General features: G+C 52.3%; 2 protein-coding genes across 10 annotated transcripts in view; one reads left to right on the top strand and one right to left on the bottom strand.

Annotated features, from left to right (window-relative positions):
• The first annotated feature begins 141 nt into the window (after positions 1–141).
• Positions 142–2,376, top strand: RPS27 (ribosomal protein S27). Its single transcript, XM_044448456.1, has 4 exons — positions 142–181; positions 1,163–1,271; positions 1,541–1,651; positions 2,109–2,376. The coding sequence occupies exons 1-4, from the start codon at positions 176–178 to the stop codon at positions 2,135–2,137; spliced, it is 255 nt and encodes an 84-aa protein (XP_044304391.1). The 5' UTR covers positions 142–175; the 3' UTR covers positions 2,138–2,376.
• A 341-nt stretch (positions 2,377–2,717) lies between these two features.
• NUP210L (nucleoporin 210 like) overlaps positions 2,718–13,942 on the bottom strand; it is a 35,490-nt gene continuing 24,265 nt past the window's right edge. For 5 of the 9 annotated variants that reach the window (XM_044448415.1, XM_044448424.1, XM_044448423.1 and 2 more), the window contains 13 exons: positions 12,944–13,102; positions 12,615–12,706; positions 11,734–11,908; positions 10,836–11,011; positions 10,097–10,317; positions 8,384–8,520; positions 6,990–7,113; positions 5,868–6,017; positions 4,834–5,084; positions 4,105–4,309; positions 3,694–3,798; positions 3,230–3,304; positions 2,718–2,869 (listed from right to left, as the gene is read on the bottom strand). In XM_044448415.1, coding sequence (XP_044304350.1) covers positions 2,784–2,869; positions 3,230–3,304; positions 3,694–3,798; positions 4,105–4,309; positions 4,834–5,084; positions 5,868–6,017; positions 6,990–7,113; positions 8,384–8,520; positions 10,097–10,317; positions 10,836–11,011; positions 11,734–11,908; positions 12,615–12,706; positions 12,944–13,102 — 1,956 coding nt within the window. In that variant the 3' untranslated portion in view covers positions 2,718–2,783. Of the gene's footprint in view, positions 2,870–3,229; positions 3,305–3,693; positions 3,799–4,104; positions 4,310–4,833; positions 5,085–5,867; positions 6,018–6,286; positions 6,508–6,989; positions 7,114–8,383; positions 8,521–10,096; positions 10,318–10,835; positions 11,012–11,733; positions 11,909–12,614; positions 12,707–12,943; positions 13,103–13,942 lie in introns of those variants that run through there. The other 4 variants (XM_044448416.1, XM_044448417.1, XM_044448418.1 and 1 more) reach the window with 4 other exon arrangements.

Here is a 13,942-nt window from a genome sequence, read left to right as displayed (position 1 = left end):
CCTGACACCTCGGCCCCGCCCAAGTGTGGTGGCGGCGGCGGTGGTGGGGACGGGGCCTCTGGCGATGATCCCGCCTCCTGGCTGACTTCCGCCCGTGCGGGAAACCCCGAAGCGGATATAGTCGCCTCTCTTTCCGCTTTGGCTCCTTTTCGGCCGTAGCTGCCTCCACGCGAGCATGCCTGTGAGTCTTTGCGGGGTTTGGGCGCTGCGGGAGGGCGGCCTCCCCGGGGCCTCGCTTCTGAGCCCCGGCTGCGGGGAGGGGGTCGCTTGCAGTCGCCCTGGAAGCCCGGCGTGGCTTGCCCCCGTCTTCCATGCCTTCTAGTCGCAGGCGAGACTCAAAATGGCGGCTCGGGGGTGGGGAAGGAGGAGGGGGAGCTGGCATCCGCCCCCCCCCCCCAGGTTATGCTTTGCGACGCACTATTTCCAAGTGAACCGTGCCTGGATTGGCGCGTGGCGCGAGGAAGGCAGCAGTAGCACAGGTCAGGCGGGAGGAAGGCAGCGGTAGCCTGGAAGTGGCTGCGCAGCCGGTGCCATGCGCACGCCTCAGGTTCCGCACGTTTACCCAAAGGGAAAGCCTGTTGAGCTCAATGGGATTTCCTCCCCGCCTAAGCGTGCGTGGGATTGCAGCAGTTGTGTGTTTGTGCGCCTAGTGAGTTCAAGCACGGCTTTGCCGAAGCTCTCCGTAAATCCTCCAGAGCATCTCTAGCTTCTTGGCTGATAGGCAGGTCAAAGGTGGAGACTGTCAGCCAGTGCCTTGCCAAAGGTCACTTTTGGGTTCATGGTTTAATAACTACTTCCGCTAAACTTAGGCCATCGATGTGCATAGATTGTTATGCCATCAAAAGGGTTGACATTTTAAGGCTCACCAGGACTGAGGTGTTGGTAGATGGGTTAGAATGTGCATTCACCATAGTTATTGGACTAAGATTATGCCAAGGAAATAATGGAAAAAATGGATTTGATTAGCAGTGCCACCTTTCTGGCCTTCAAAACCCTAATTTCCTCTTCCCTTGCAGCTCAGTACATGCTTTCTAGCCAAGTTCCTAGCCTAGAGATGCTTGGCAGTGTTTTGGGGGTTAAATTGAGTTTACAGGGCGGATTTAGTGAGATGTGCTCTTGATTCTAAGCTCTGGTGTATGCTCTGCTTCCTCCATCTCTGCAGCTCGCAAAAGATCTCCTGCATCCCTCCCCTGAGGAGGAGAAGAGGAAGCATAAGAAGAAGCGCCTGGTCCAGAGTCCCAACTCTTACTTCATGGATGTGAAATGTCCAGGTAGAGCAACTTGGTTGCGTGCTTTCTCCTGAACTCCATGCCAAGCAATTTCTGTGTTAGCAGTTAGGTGCTGTTATAGAACCAGTTCTCTTTCTTCTACTGGCTTCAATTTGGATTGCTTCTGTATATTGCTCTTTTTGAAGCAAATGCCTGTGTTGGATATTTCTTTGCTAGTTTGCTTGCTGGTTTATTAGCGTTAAGTATTGGGGGAGGCTGTTCTACTTTCCTGGGGATTATGCTGAAGCTGGTGTTTCTCTTCACACCCCCAGGTTGCTACAAAATCACCACTGTCTTCAGTCATGCCCAGACAGTAGTGCTCTGTGTCGGCTGCTCAACCGTACTGTGCCAGCCCACTGGGGGAAAGGCGAGGCTGACAGAAGGTAAGCTGGGAGCTCGTATTGCTTTGGAAATGGTCAACAGATCTTTATGGTTCTTCTGCTTTATGTTCTCTGCTCACGTGGCGCAATAAAATGTTTAACTGCATGTGCTTTTCGCCCCCTCCCACCGGCTAACCTTCGGTGGAGTTGTGGCTGTTCACGCTTCATAGAACAGGTGGAATCTAGCACAGAAATATGTTTTTAATCTGCTCCTAAACAGGGCGTGCAAGTCCTTTACCTCTTCACAAGTTAGGTATCTGTTACGTGACCCTTCATCCGAACTGTACTGAGCTTTTCTTGGGAGGCAGGCTTGGGCATTTAATCACTGGGACAGCTTTCTCCTTCAAACAAGACTTAATTTGACTGTCAAAGCTGTTCTTAACCAAGGAGTCATGATAATAGGCAGGAAAGAGCCTCCAAAAGCTGTTGTTTACTCACTCGTTGGTTTCTCTGTTTGCAGGATGCTCCTTCAGGCGAAAGCAGCATTAAATTACTGATCCTTGTCCCAGATGGGTGGGGCTATGTGCACAGTTGCCAGCTCAGAGGCTGAAGATCTCAAGAACATGGATGGATGGAGTCCGATACAGATAAATGTGAGCTGAAACTTTGTGACTCTTGAGGGCTACTCCTGCTGTTGCCTCCTATGGAATAGGATTAAACGGTGGCTATCACACTGTCCCTGTAGCCTCACCCATTTGACTCAATAAATTTTGGATATATAAAGACAATCTAGTTTTGCCTCTGTGTTGAGTCTGGGAGTTGCTTGTGAATTTGAGGCTGCTTTCTCTAGCCCAGGCAGTTGCCTGAACTTGCTGTGGATCTAGTTACAAGGCAGGTGAGGTGGATGAATAACTGCATCCTTGTGTGGCCTGGAAAAACATGAAAATTACTGGGCTAACTATTGCGTGGATGTAACGAAGTTGTTTCTGCATTCTGCTGCCTCAAAAGGGCTTTCTGTCCTTGGCCTGAGCCCAATGCAAGGGACCTTGAAGGCAAAACTGCCCTGCTGCCCTTTCAAATTCACCCAGCCAGGAATGCATCTGCTCCTCCCCAAAGATGACACCTGCCATAAGCTTCACCGCTTTATTCTTTCCGTGCCGCTGACGGTGCTGCTTCTAGGGAAGATGAAACCGTTTCATCTCCTCACGCTCCAAAGCCAGGCCTGAGTTCTGTTCCTTGTATGGTAATGGTGGTGCTGAGTGCTTGGGGGACCACTGTATCCTGGAAGTTAAGTGAGGGTGGGAGGAGAGATGAAAAACAGCTTGAAAGTCTGCAAGCACCCTTCGGCCACGATGCATCCCAGCCAATCAGGAGACTGTTCAGAAATCCACAGTCCTTGCTGCCTATGGCAAGCAAACTGGTTCAAGGGCAAACCTCAATGGAGGGAGCTGAGAACTGAAGAAACCGAAGGTTGGCGAGCCAAAAAGGCTGATAAACAGGGGACAGCCAAATTCTTTTAGCAGTATCCCTCCAAATTCCTCATTTCCTAAGAGAGCCGCTACTTTCAGACTTGTGCCATGTCACATTGCAATGGCAGTTCGACTGAACAGAGTGTCGGTGGAAGGGTGCCTTTTGACTCACCTGTCTGTACAGAGCCTGGCGTGGGAACGTAGACAACGGGGACTGTCTGCACACTGGTCAGGAAGCTATTGTAGGCTGTGGGGACAACCGTTTTAGGGTTAGTTCTGCCCTTAACCTGCCCAGACTCTTTGAAGCACGAGCAAGGTCAAGCTATTTCTTCCACTGTCAGGTTTGCTTTATGTATTGCTTGTGTTTTTCTTGCTTGCCTCTGCCCACCTCCAAAGTATGGGTATGCACGAAGGTGTTGCCAGCGTGCCTGATTTACAGGGATTCACACAACCTTTGAGAGTTCCAAGCAGGCCAGTATCCTATAGAGGAGGGAGGGGCGCTGGGTCCGAAGCCTGGCTAGGTCAGGGTGAGAGCGAGGCTTGAACTTGCTCGTAAGGCTTGATCCTTCCGCAAGGGCAGCTTCCTCAAGAGGCAGGTGCCCCCGCTCCCCTCATGAAGGTGATAGTCCTACTTACTGAGAAAGATGACCATGGTGGATGCTAGAACAGCAAATACAGTGAAGAGCAGGACCTGGTAGGAGCCCACAAGCTGCTTTATAAGGCCCATTTCAGCACAGGGACCTAGAGAATTTCACAAAGCCTCGGTCACGCCCGGTGCGCCGGGTGGCCACCCCAGGGCAAAGCTGCTTGCCCTTCTGGCAGCCTCCCTCCAGTTATCTCGGACTACAATAATCCTGTTACCCTGGGAATTTCTTGGAAACTGCCTGGAGAGCTTTGGCTAGCGGACAGGAGGAACGTAATACATGCATGAGCTTGGCCATGCTGGCAGGGGCTTCTGGGAGTCCCCCAGGCCTACCCTCGTCCCGCGCCTACTTCAGGCAGGGCTCTCTGCGGTGGGTGGGTGGGTGTCGTCGATACGGCGCTCACCCAGCAAGTGCCTTTCTTCCAAAGCCCGCACGAGCACGGCGGCCCTCTGGCCCGTCAGGCTGCAGGAGAAATTGACGAAGACGGGCGCCGCCATCTGGTGGAGAGATGTCAGGTTGACCACGCTGACGGAAAACAGGACAAGTCCGGGCACGTCGGGCAGGCGCAGGGGCCGGGCCACCGCGATCACCGGCGAGCTGGGCTGGGCCTTGGCGAGAGGGAAGAAGGCAGCGCGTCGGACAGGGGACAGTGCCATCCGGCAGGGCTGCTAAGCCGCTCTGCGTGAGGACAACGGCCGAGGGGTGCGCCGTGAAGGTGACGGCGGTCCTCGCACGGGTGGCTTTGGCGGGCTAGGTCCGCAGAGGCGTGACAACGGAGGGCTTGTCGTTTGGCCTGGCAATGTCCGACTCCGCATGGTGCGCTTTCCCTCACTAGAGGAAGGTGAATGTCATGTCGAGGCTGCGAGTTGTGAAAACCGACGCAAGGGTCAGCTGTGCCTTGGAGGAGCGAGTGGAGGGGGTGCCCATCTGGGGTACAGAAGGCAGGGTGCAGAAATAACGACAATAATCAAAGTGGTCCCTCATCCTGAGCTCTTCTGCTCGCTCCTCGTCCGTTCCACCTTTGCCTAGCACCACAGGGCCACAGAGGCACTCCCAAAGGGGGCCAGCCTCTCGCCCGTCGGTGCTTTTCGCCACGTGGGTTATGCGCTGGCCTGCCCAGCCTTCGGCTTACCTCTATTTTTTCGGCCACTCTCCTGGCTCCCAGCACCAAGATGTCACTGCTCAGCTGTTCGCTGCTGAAGACGACTTCCGTCTGGTTGATGAAGAACGCGGGCAGGAAAGGGACAGAGAGCCTCCCTGCCCCGTCCCGGCCGTGTTCGCCGACAAGAGAGGCGGCCAGGTGCACCGAGCCCTCGGCGGTGCTCAGGGTCAGCAGGTCGTCCTCCGCCTGGGGCTTCACTGTCACGATGCAGGCGTAGAGGCCTTGATGTGAGAGGCGGGGAGGGGGGAAATCGGAGACTACTGAGGTGGCCTGCCTGGGAAATCTGGCTGCGGCCTCCCCAACCTGGGGCCCTCCTCCGGCTGTCTTGGCCGGGAGTGATGGGAGTTGCAGCCCGACACGACCAGAGGGAAGCCGATTTCAGAAGCATGTTGATGAGCCATGTGGGACTAGAAAGCGGTTGTGGCACGGCGGCCCGGAGGCCTGGCTGCGACTCGTCCCGCCTCTGCCCAGGAACTCACTGGGTGGCCTGAGGGGCAGCGGTGCCTCGGCTTCAGTCCCATGAAGCCTCTGCCCCACACGCATGCAAGATGGGGGGTGATGGTATGGAGCCTGCTCTCTTCCCTGCCCACACTGTGCACCCCAGGGTTGCTGCCCACTCATTGTCCTAGGGCAGGTTTCCATGAGAGGAGGAAGACGACAGAAAACATCTGCTTCTGGTCCAGCTGGTCTCCCGTCCCAAAGCCATCCTCACCTTGAAGGCAAGGATCCTGATGGGAGTGTTGGTTCTCTTTTTAAAAAATGTCGCTATTTACTGAAATTTAATTATTTTATATTGCCTATAACCTGCTATAGCAGTATTTGTTTACTGCAAGGTGCCAAATAAATCGTATTGCCTTCCCTTACAGGAAATAAATAAAATGGGTGGATTTGCACAAGTTTTCCAAACCAGGAAGTTTTGAGATAATCTGGCTAGCGTTTTACTCGGTTCACCAGCAGTAGCCCCCATTCCTCTTCAGACCACACTGCAAAAAGGTTATGCCCACCTTTGTCTGTGTAGAATGCAGACTGCACATGAAAGATTTTATGTGCTGGGATGTCGTGGACTGTCTCGCCGAACTCCAGCTGGCAGAGCAGGTGAGATTCTGGTACGAGGAGCTCCGTGATGGCGTGACGCTGAGCCAGACTGCAAGGCCCTGCAGAAACAGGAGATCAGCATGCAAATTGAGCAAATGGAGCTGCTTCCTGCAGGCGGTCCAGAGACCCCACAAGCGCCTTCCTCTTTGAGAAGCAGCAGCTGGAAGAGCACACAATTTAGCATCAGATAAGAGGGGATGCCGCCAACCTGGAAGAGGCTAAAACTGGGAACGAGGAAACAGGTTGGCCATCTGAATGTAGTGTTACAGGACCTTCCTTCCGCTTTCACTTAACTCAGTGCTGGAAAGAAAACCAAGCCAGTACTAACCTTTGGGAAAGGAATTACCATTTCACACAGAGAACACAGGCAACACACACTCTCAGCATCTGGCAGCTGCTGCTGATAGCACGGATTTGAACGTAATACTGAAGCATTCAGAGAGGGAAAAAAAACCAGCCCAGTTTTTCCAGTATTTTCTCGTGTCTCTTCTGAGAGGAGGCCTTTCTTCTCTCCTGGAAGAAAGATGCCAGCTGTGCCATCCAAGATGGCTGTAAGGAAAAAAAGAAAATAAGGTGCCAAGGCTCTGTCATGAATTCCCAGAGGCCAGTCCAAAATGTATTTCCTGAGCAGCATGTCTATTTGTGCTGGATGTACAGCCAAGCAAAAAGATTTACCTTGACTGGTGAAACCATGCTGGTGGGCTGCGGAACTATACATTTACTGGGCATCCATTAACACCTAAAGTCAGTATGGCCTAAGGGTTCCGATGCTGGACTGGGACTTAGGGTGTCTGGCCTACAGTTCCCATTTTGCTGCTAGGCCAGTCACAGCCTTTCAAACCTCACCTACCTCACTGGAACAAACTGGAAGTGGTGGAGGGTGATGTAAGGCACCTTGGGTTTCTCCCGAAAACCACTGCTAGACCTCATGGGGTAGCCTGGCTTTCCTCCAAGGTAGCCACAAACCCAGCACAAACCAAGTTATCAGCAGAAAAGAGAACTGGGGGGAAGAAGCAATAATTGTTTTCTACCTCGCAGGGTTGTTGTGTTGCTCACAGCAACAACAACCTGGAATTCAGAGGAGTTTGGAGTGTTGGTAAGGCAGTTTTTGGAACCAAGGTGGAGACTTAGTTTTGAGGACCCACGGACGACGACCTGGAGAAAACGAGACAATTGAATGGAGAAAGGTTTGGGCAACAGCTGCTTCTCTCTCAGAAGGCATTTGTCATCACACAGGCCCACGCAAGGGCAACGGCATGCAAATTGCAAGATCACTCCCTTCCACTTATTTTCCATGAAAACACGGAGGTGAGGACTGTTTCTATATTATCAGTGTCGGTGGTCGAGCTCTGGTTTTGGACGAGGAACACGTGCACTTTCTGCTTTTAAATGCATCTTATCTGAAGGTCTTGCGCTCCGTCAAAGAGCTCAGCTTTGTTCCACACAGCGGCCTGCGCCCCCTCTTGAGTGCAACTGACTTCCAGAACATGTGCAGCATGTTGCCCCCAATCCCCCAATCCTCCGTGTCCCTTCTCACCGCCCGTCCTTTCCAGGAGACCCTGCTAAAGGTGTTCTACTGCAGTGATGCACAACCTCTTCCAGGCAGGGGTTCAGAAATCCCCATTTTGGAAACATTTGGGCAGGTTCTCCATCCCTAAAAGCCAAGGGGAACAGGAGGCAGGGCCGTGCATTAGAAATGGTAGCACTGCCAGCTACTGAGTCTTTTCCTGCCAGTCACTAAACCCTAGAAGGTCTTCCAGCTTTCCAAATGGCTCTCAGCCTTGCCAAGGACTGCATGGCCAACACCAAATCAATCTTTATCGCCAGGGTAAACCCCCAGAAAGGCCTTAACCCAGTTCAATAGCAGGTTCCTCTCTTCAGGGTCGGGAAAGGGAGTAGGCCAGGGATGCCCCATGTACCATTTTAATGTTCCAACCAGACCGTAATTTGTTTTTGTTTTTTGTTTTTCAATTTATATCCTGCCTTTTTCCTACAATGAGAATTAAACGAGCCCCAATTCTGGCAAAGATACGCTCTGAGAGGTGCTGCCAGCTATCACTATGGAGGCTGACAAGAAGAGAGGATGTAACCTGGGTGCAGGCAGAGGTGATCACAGACCGTCCTGCTGCCCTTGGCCAAAGACTTCAAAGGAAGAAGCAGCTATTCCATTAGTTTAGACCCAGCTTCATGAAACAGTGGCTAAATGGCTTTCCCCCTCCTCCCTCCCAATGCCCTTTTCTTCCGTGTTGTCCTAGCAACTAAGTTCCATTTTGACTGAAGGCTGGAATAAAGTACAATAAATAAATATGCACTCTGAGCCCCTGTATTCTTTGGGGGGAAGGGGATATCTAAATGTTGCCCTCCTGTCACACTAGCAACTTGCTTCCTGTGATGCCCCTTGGGGCAGAACACACGTGACTCCTACCTCTCTGTAGGTTTTCACTATCCCCGGGATATCATGAAAAACGGTGGCTTTCCCAGCATTCTTTGCAAATGCTGCTCCACTCACTGTGTCCATCTTGAGGATGTTGCTAGGTGTGATTTGCCAGGTCCCAGGTTCCCCTGAAAGCAGAAAAAAAGAAAACAAAACAGCTTTCTCATTTCCATACTCTTTCAACTGTGCTTGAGGATTCCACAGGCTGAATCGACTGCATAGCGCAGAATTCTAGACTCTCTTGCGGTTTTGGACCTTAATTCAAATCCCAATCTGTGGAATGTCTGCCTAGGTAATTTTGGGTGTGCAAAGTTACCCACAGTCCACATTTTAAAAAAATAGAAATTAATCTAACCTCACAGAGTCTGTGAGGATGAAGAGAGTAAAGACTGCAGAGCTGCCACCTGATCAATCCTATGACCAATCCTATGAATCTGAATTCAAGAGCTGATTTTAGATAAACTAGACTGTGTTCAGCTCAATTCTGTTTTGCACTGCTTGACATTCTGGAGACAACAGAGGTATGGACTTTAAAAGTCCATTAAGCAATGGAAAAGCTGCACAACATTGTCTGGTTTCTTAACCCTAGGGGTTATCCATCTAGAAGCTCGGTATATTTCTCTTTTATTGCGGGTGCATATTCAAGACTTGGTGTGTTGCCTCGGACACAAAAGTCCCTGCTGCACACTTACAGCATTTAAAAAGCAGCATTTTCCCTGCACCCATCCTTAGGGGTGAAATGGGCATTTAAAACTGCATGAAGGACAATGGGTAAAGCCAAGATAATGCTTCCACACTAAGAAGCCTGCTTGCATATAAAAAGAAAAGAATGCAGGTTGTGTTTCTTCTTCCCTTAAAACAGCCCCTTTTACAAAATTCACGCAGGGTGATTTCGGGGGTCGCAGAGTGCAGAGAAAACCTTTTTACAAGGGGGTGAAGAATGGCTGGCATTCCAGCAGATGCTCTCTGGGTTACTCTTTTGTTTGGAAGATGTGACCAAGGCCTAATTTGCAGCTCTGCACTCAAGCCAGAGCAGTCATAAAATAGCAGCCAATGAAACAAATGTAGCCTCCATTATATACCGAAGCCTTTAAACTGCAGCTGCAATATCGTTTTGGAAGGAAGGAAGGAAGGAAGGAAGGAAGGAAGGAAGGAAGGAAGGAAGGAAGGAAGGACGGACAGACGGAAGGAAGGAAGGACGGAAGGACGGAAGGACGGAAGGACGGAAGGACGGAAACCTTTCCTGTCTTTCTTCGCCTGTGGGACCCCATGGATTGGAAAGCAGTAAAGCACTCTGCTAGAGACAGGGGTGGGAATCAGAAATGGGGCAAAGAGCAGGAGGGCAGAGAATTCATTTGTCTCCAAGGGTGACGTAGGTGCGCCTTCTAGGAAGAGGGCTAGGAAACTCTGAAGAGGGCCACCCCCAGGAATTCCAAGGTGGGCACAATTCCCCCAAAACAAACACAGTCAGCCACCGCCCACCCGGGATTAGGAGGGCTGGCACCTGGGAAAGGCTTCTCACCCTTGCCGAGTCTCCTTTTTCTAATTCTTGCTGCTCTGGGAGGCACCCCATCCACGGTTTATGTTCCCTGCCTCATTCTAGGTGGGACAGAGCCCAGAGGGGACGCTCCTCCCTTGAACAGGGAACCTGCTTGCCCACGACTGTCCAAGGGGGGTGACTGGGGCCAGAGGTCTGCCACTGACCTTCCTGGTTCACAAGGGGCGTGCTGAAGCACACCACACCGCCCACCACGAGTGGTTCGGGGAGCTCTGGCTCGATGGCGTGCTCCACCGGGACTGGGATGTAATCGGCCATGCCTGGGTGCTTCTCATCCCAGACACCCAGCATGGTAACACCCCTGTTCACAGCTTGCGCAACGTAAGTGTAATTCTTGTTGCTCGGGCGGATAAGGAGCAGGTCATCTCTGAAAAACAAAGAAAAATGGACCCTGTGGTGGGTGCTGAATGCAGGAAAATGGCTCCCTCCCACATGGGGCTCTTGATGAGTGGGAAGGATGAAGGGAGCTGCGGTCCAGGAAGCTTCACTTCCCACCTCATGGATGCTGTTTCCAGCAAGCACAAATGTGGTTGGTCTGCGGACTACCAGATCAGAAGGTAGATGCAGCGTGGATTATATGGTTTGTGACTGAAGGAGGATTCCCGAGATAATGGGAAACATCTTTGATTTAAAACACTCTCAGGGGGCCACTTCACACATTATGTTTTGCCTAAAGAAAGCACTTTTGGGTCAAAGAACCTATAAAACCTACATACAGATGGCGATGGCCACACAGAGGCATTCAAGGCCTGGGAAGCCACAAAGGGCCAACGAAAGGGCTGAACAGAGGGCTCTCCAAAGCCCGGGGAACGGTTGTTCCAAATTAAACCGATTTCACAGCACATGGCACGGCCCTTTCCGGAACATGCCTTCCTAGGACCACACCTGTTCAAGGCCAGGTAGAGCTGGCTGCTCTGCGCATGGAAGATCTCCCCCGTGCTGTCATAGAACTGAACCGTGAGAGTCAGGGCCATGCCCAAGGGAAAGGCATGCAGAGGCATCCGGCTGGCTGTGTAGAGCTTGGGGCTGCTGCTCAACCGCAGGTAGGACACCGGGGCCACCTGGAAAGAAGGGAGGGAGTCCTTCGTTTCCATTCCACATCCCTGCCACCTGGGATGACCGAGGGCCGGGGGGGGTCCCAGGTCCCCCAGAGGACTGCAGTGACACAGCCTCTTCTGCTATTCAGTGTAGGCCAGCCAGCCTTCTCCAGGCCTTCAGCTCCCATCAGCCCCAGCCAGCATGGCCGCAGGGCAGGAATGCTGTCCGGGAGGGTGCCAAGGTGGAGAAGGCTAAGCTACACCATGCTCTTTAGCAAGCTGGCAGACACTCTCAACTGCAGGGGCGCAGAAGCTTCGGCCCGCGGGTCAAGTCCAGCCTACGTGGAGGCCCAGTCCAACTTGCCAGGATTCCCCAGATGGCCCCACTCCTTCCCAGCCACCTGTCATTTGCCTATTTCCCCCCATTCTGAAAGGGAAATGCCTCTCCTGATGTTGGCAGGAAGCCAAAAGATGCCATGATTTAAGCATCTTGGCTCTGCCCCTTTGGCGTCTGCTTCTACCCACTACCAGAATACGGCCCCCGAGAGCCTCTTCAAAATGGGATTCTGTCCTTGGGCTGGAAGAGTTCCGGCATTCCTCCTTGGATCAATACACGGAATTCCCAGGAGTCACAGCCACCTTCTCACATGCAACACTTCCTGCCTTAGCCACGCGTTCTGGACTCTGCAAGCCCAGGACCCTGTAAAACCTGGGCCTCAGCCGCGGCCAACGCCAGGCTCCCTTACCCGCACTCCGGTGATGACTGTCTGGTTGACTCCGAAGAGCTCCAGGGAGGTCACCTCCAGCACAGCAGTGCCGGTGATCGCGCCTGCTTTGAGGAGGCCATGCCTGTGCTCCTCAATGACAGAGGAGTTGGGGAAACACTGCAGGATCTGGGCGTTCACAAACGCCGCCCCTTCCCTAGGACAGAAATTAAGGGTGAGCGTGCCATGCCCTCTCTTTGGGCGACCAGGGATGGGGCCGGAAGGAACTGATTTCTAGCCTGAAATGCACGCACAGATTGGGTTCAGACAACCTGACAGATGGCACTCGAAGGTCGACTGTGGGTTGAGTATGGGTTGTTGCCGAAGCACAGGTCACTGAAGAACTGTGCGTCATTGTGTTGTCTGAACAAGCTATAGTTTGTTAACCACAAATAACCCATGGTTTGTTGCTAGGTTGTGAACTGTGAGTTGTTCACCAGGATTCGTTACCACAGCTGGGTTCTGGCAACACCGTAATCTGTGCTTCAAGAACAACGCACACTCAAGCCACACTCAGTCAATGGCCATCAAACACAAGAGGCAGCAACAGCGCCCTCCACTGACTACATACGAAGGCTGGAATGGTTTTCTCCTCGGCGCTTACCACACGTTGAACAAGGCAGAACGCCACCTCATTCAAAGGTCACTAGCAGGGCTGTGTTACTCACAGAGCAGCCTCTGCAAGGACTGACTTCCAGGTAGTCAGGTCCGTGGTTCACCACCCCCACCCTCAGCCCCCAGAAGGCCGGAAAAATGCCAGAAAGCAATGCTTATGTATTCAGGTTTGCTATGAGTTCGCATTTCTGGGCTGCTGTCTCCTTAGGCTATTGCTGTGGTTGGTTTTCCTCTTCCCACTTCCAAACCTGTTTGTAAGTAACTTGAGCTGTGAATTCATGGACATCAGAATTTGTTCTGCGGGGCACCCTGGAGAGAACAGCTGGAGTTTGTCGAACACCTATAAGGACAGAAAAGGATCCTCTGGATGGAGGGCAAGCCCGGAATACACTTCTGTTCCAACAGCAGCTTCTCCAGATGGCAAAAGGGGACAGCAGAGGGGTCCTTGGAGTGTTCCCACAGTTTGGCTGAGGAGGACATGGTGGCAAGGGCCTACAAGGAAGGCCACGACATACATGGGATAAATGAATAAGAAAAGGGACTTGGAGTAGCCGGAGGGGGTGAAGTGGGGGCTTACTAGTATTTGTACTTCATCTGAGAGCTCATCAAGGTTTCCTTCAAACTGCTTGGCCTGCAGGCCCGAGCTCCGCACTGTCACTCTGATACTTGTTCTTCCAGCTGCTCTCGTGTGCAAGACCATTGCAAAGTTACTCTCTGGAATCAGCTGCAAGGAAACCTGGTGAAGAAGCAGGGGAATCCTAGACCTGCCTACCCAAGAATTCCTTTTCTCTTTCCTCCAGAAATGGTTCCCCGACCGAGTTTTTCCCGGCCTTGTTTGGATTCAGCACAGCTACACAGTTGAAGCGTCTGCTCCAGTTTTTCAAAGGGGCTACACAGGAGCTCTTTGAGCCCCAGCACCTGAAGTGCTATAGAGGGCACTTAGGGAGAAATACCTCTCCACAAGTATTAAGAAAACTCCCATGTCCTATGAGGTGAGAGGCCACACTCATTTCCCACTTAGAAACAAAGGAACAGAGCGAGTCAGAAGGGGTCTCCTGGGCTATCTAGTCTGACCCCCAGCGCCAGCCGGCTCTGCTCACGACATGCCCACTTCTCCACCAATGCAGCGGGATATTTCATCCAGAAAACTTTTCCAGTGAGCCCTCCCCCCCTTTTCAAGGTAGCCCGAGGGTTAAAATGCTAAATTCTGCAAAAGGAAGAGCCATCTCTGATAATGGATTTGGATTATCAAGTCGAATACACAGTGGGGAGGGACAGACACAAGCACGAAGGCCAGGCAAATGAAGGAGGGAACCACAGCGGTGTCCCATTGCAATGCGGAACAGAAATGAAGGCGAGCTCTGTCTGGGAAGCAACTTAAGGAAAGTAGCCATCAGCAGCCCAATATCTAACGTGGGACAAATCCCTCCCAGCAGGGACAAGGCCACTCCCATCCCAGTCCAGTCCCCGTTCTGCAGCATAAAATTCAAAACCGCATGTTTGACTCTGCAGCTTCCTACCAACGCCCGACTATGAAGTTTCCGTGCTGTCCTGCAGCAGCTAAACGAAGCGCACT

Source organism: Varanus komodoensis, unplaced genomic scaffold (assembly GCF_004798865.1).
Source record: "Varanus komodoensis strain SLA01 unplaced genomic scaffold, ASM479886v1 scaffold55, whole genome shotgun sequence".
NCBI classification, from domain to species: domain Eukaryota; kingdom Metazoa; phylum Chordata; class Lepidosauria; order Squamata; family Varanidae; genus Varanus; species Varanus komodoensis.
The sequence above is the reverse complement of the archived record's forward strand: the minus strand, read 5'-3'. Positions and strand labels throughout refer to the sequence as shown.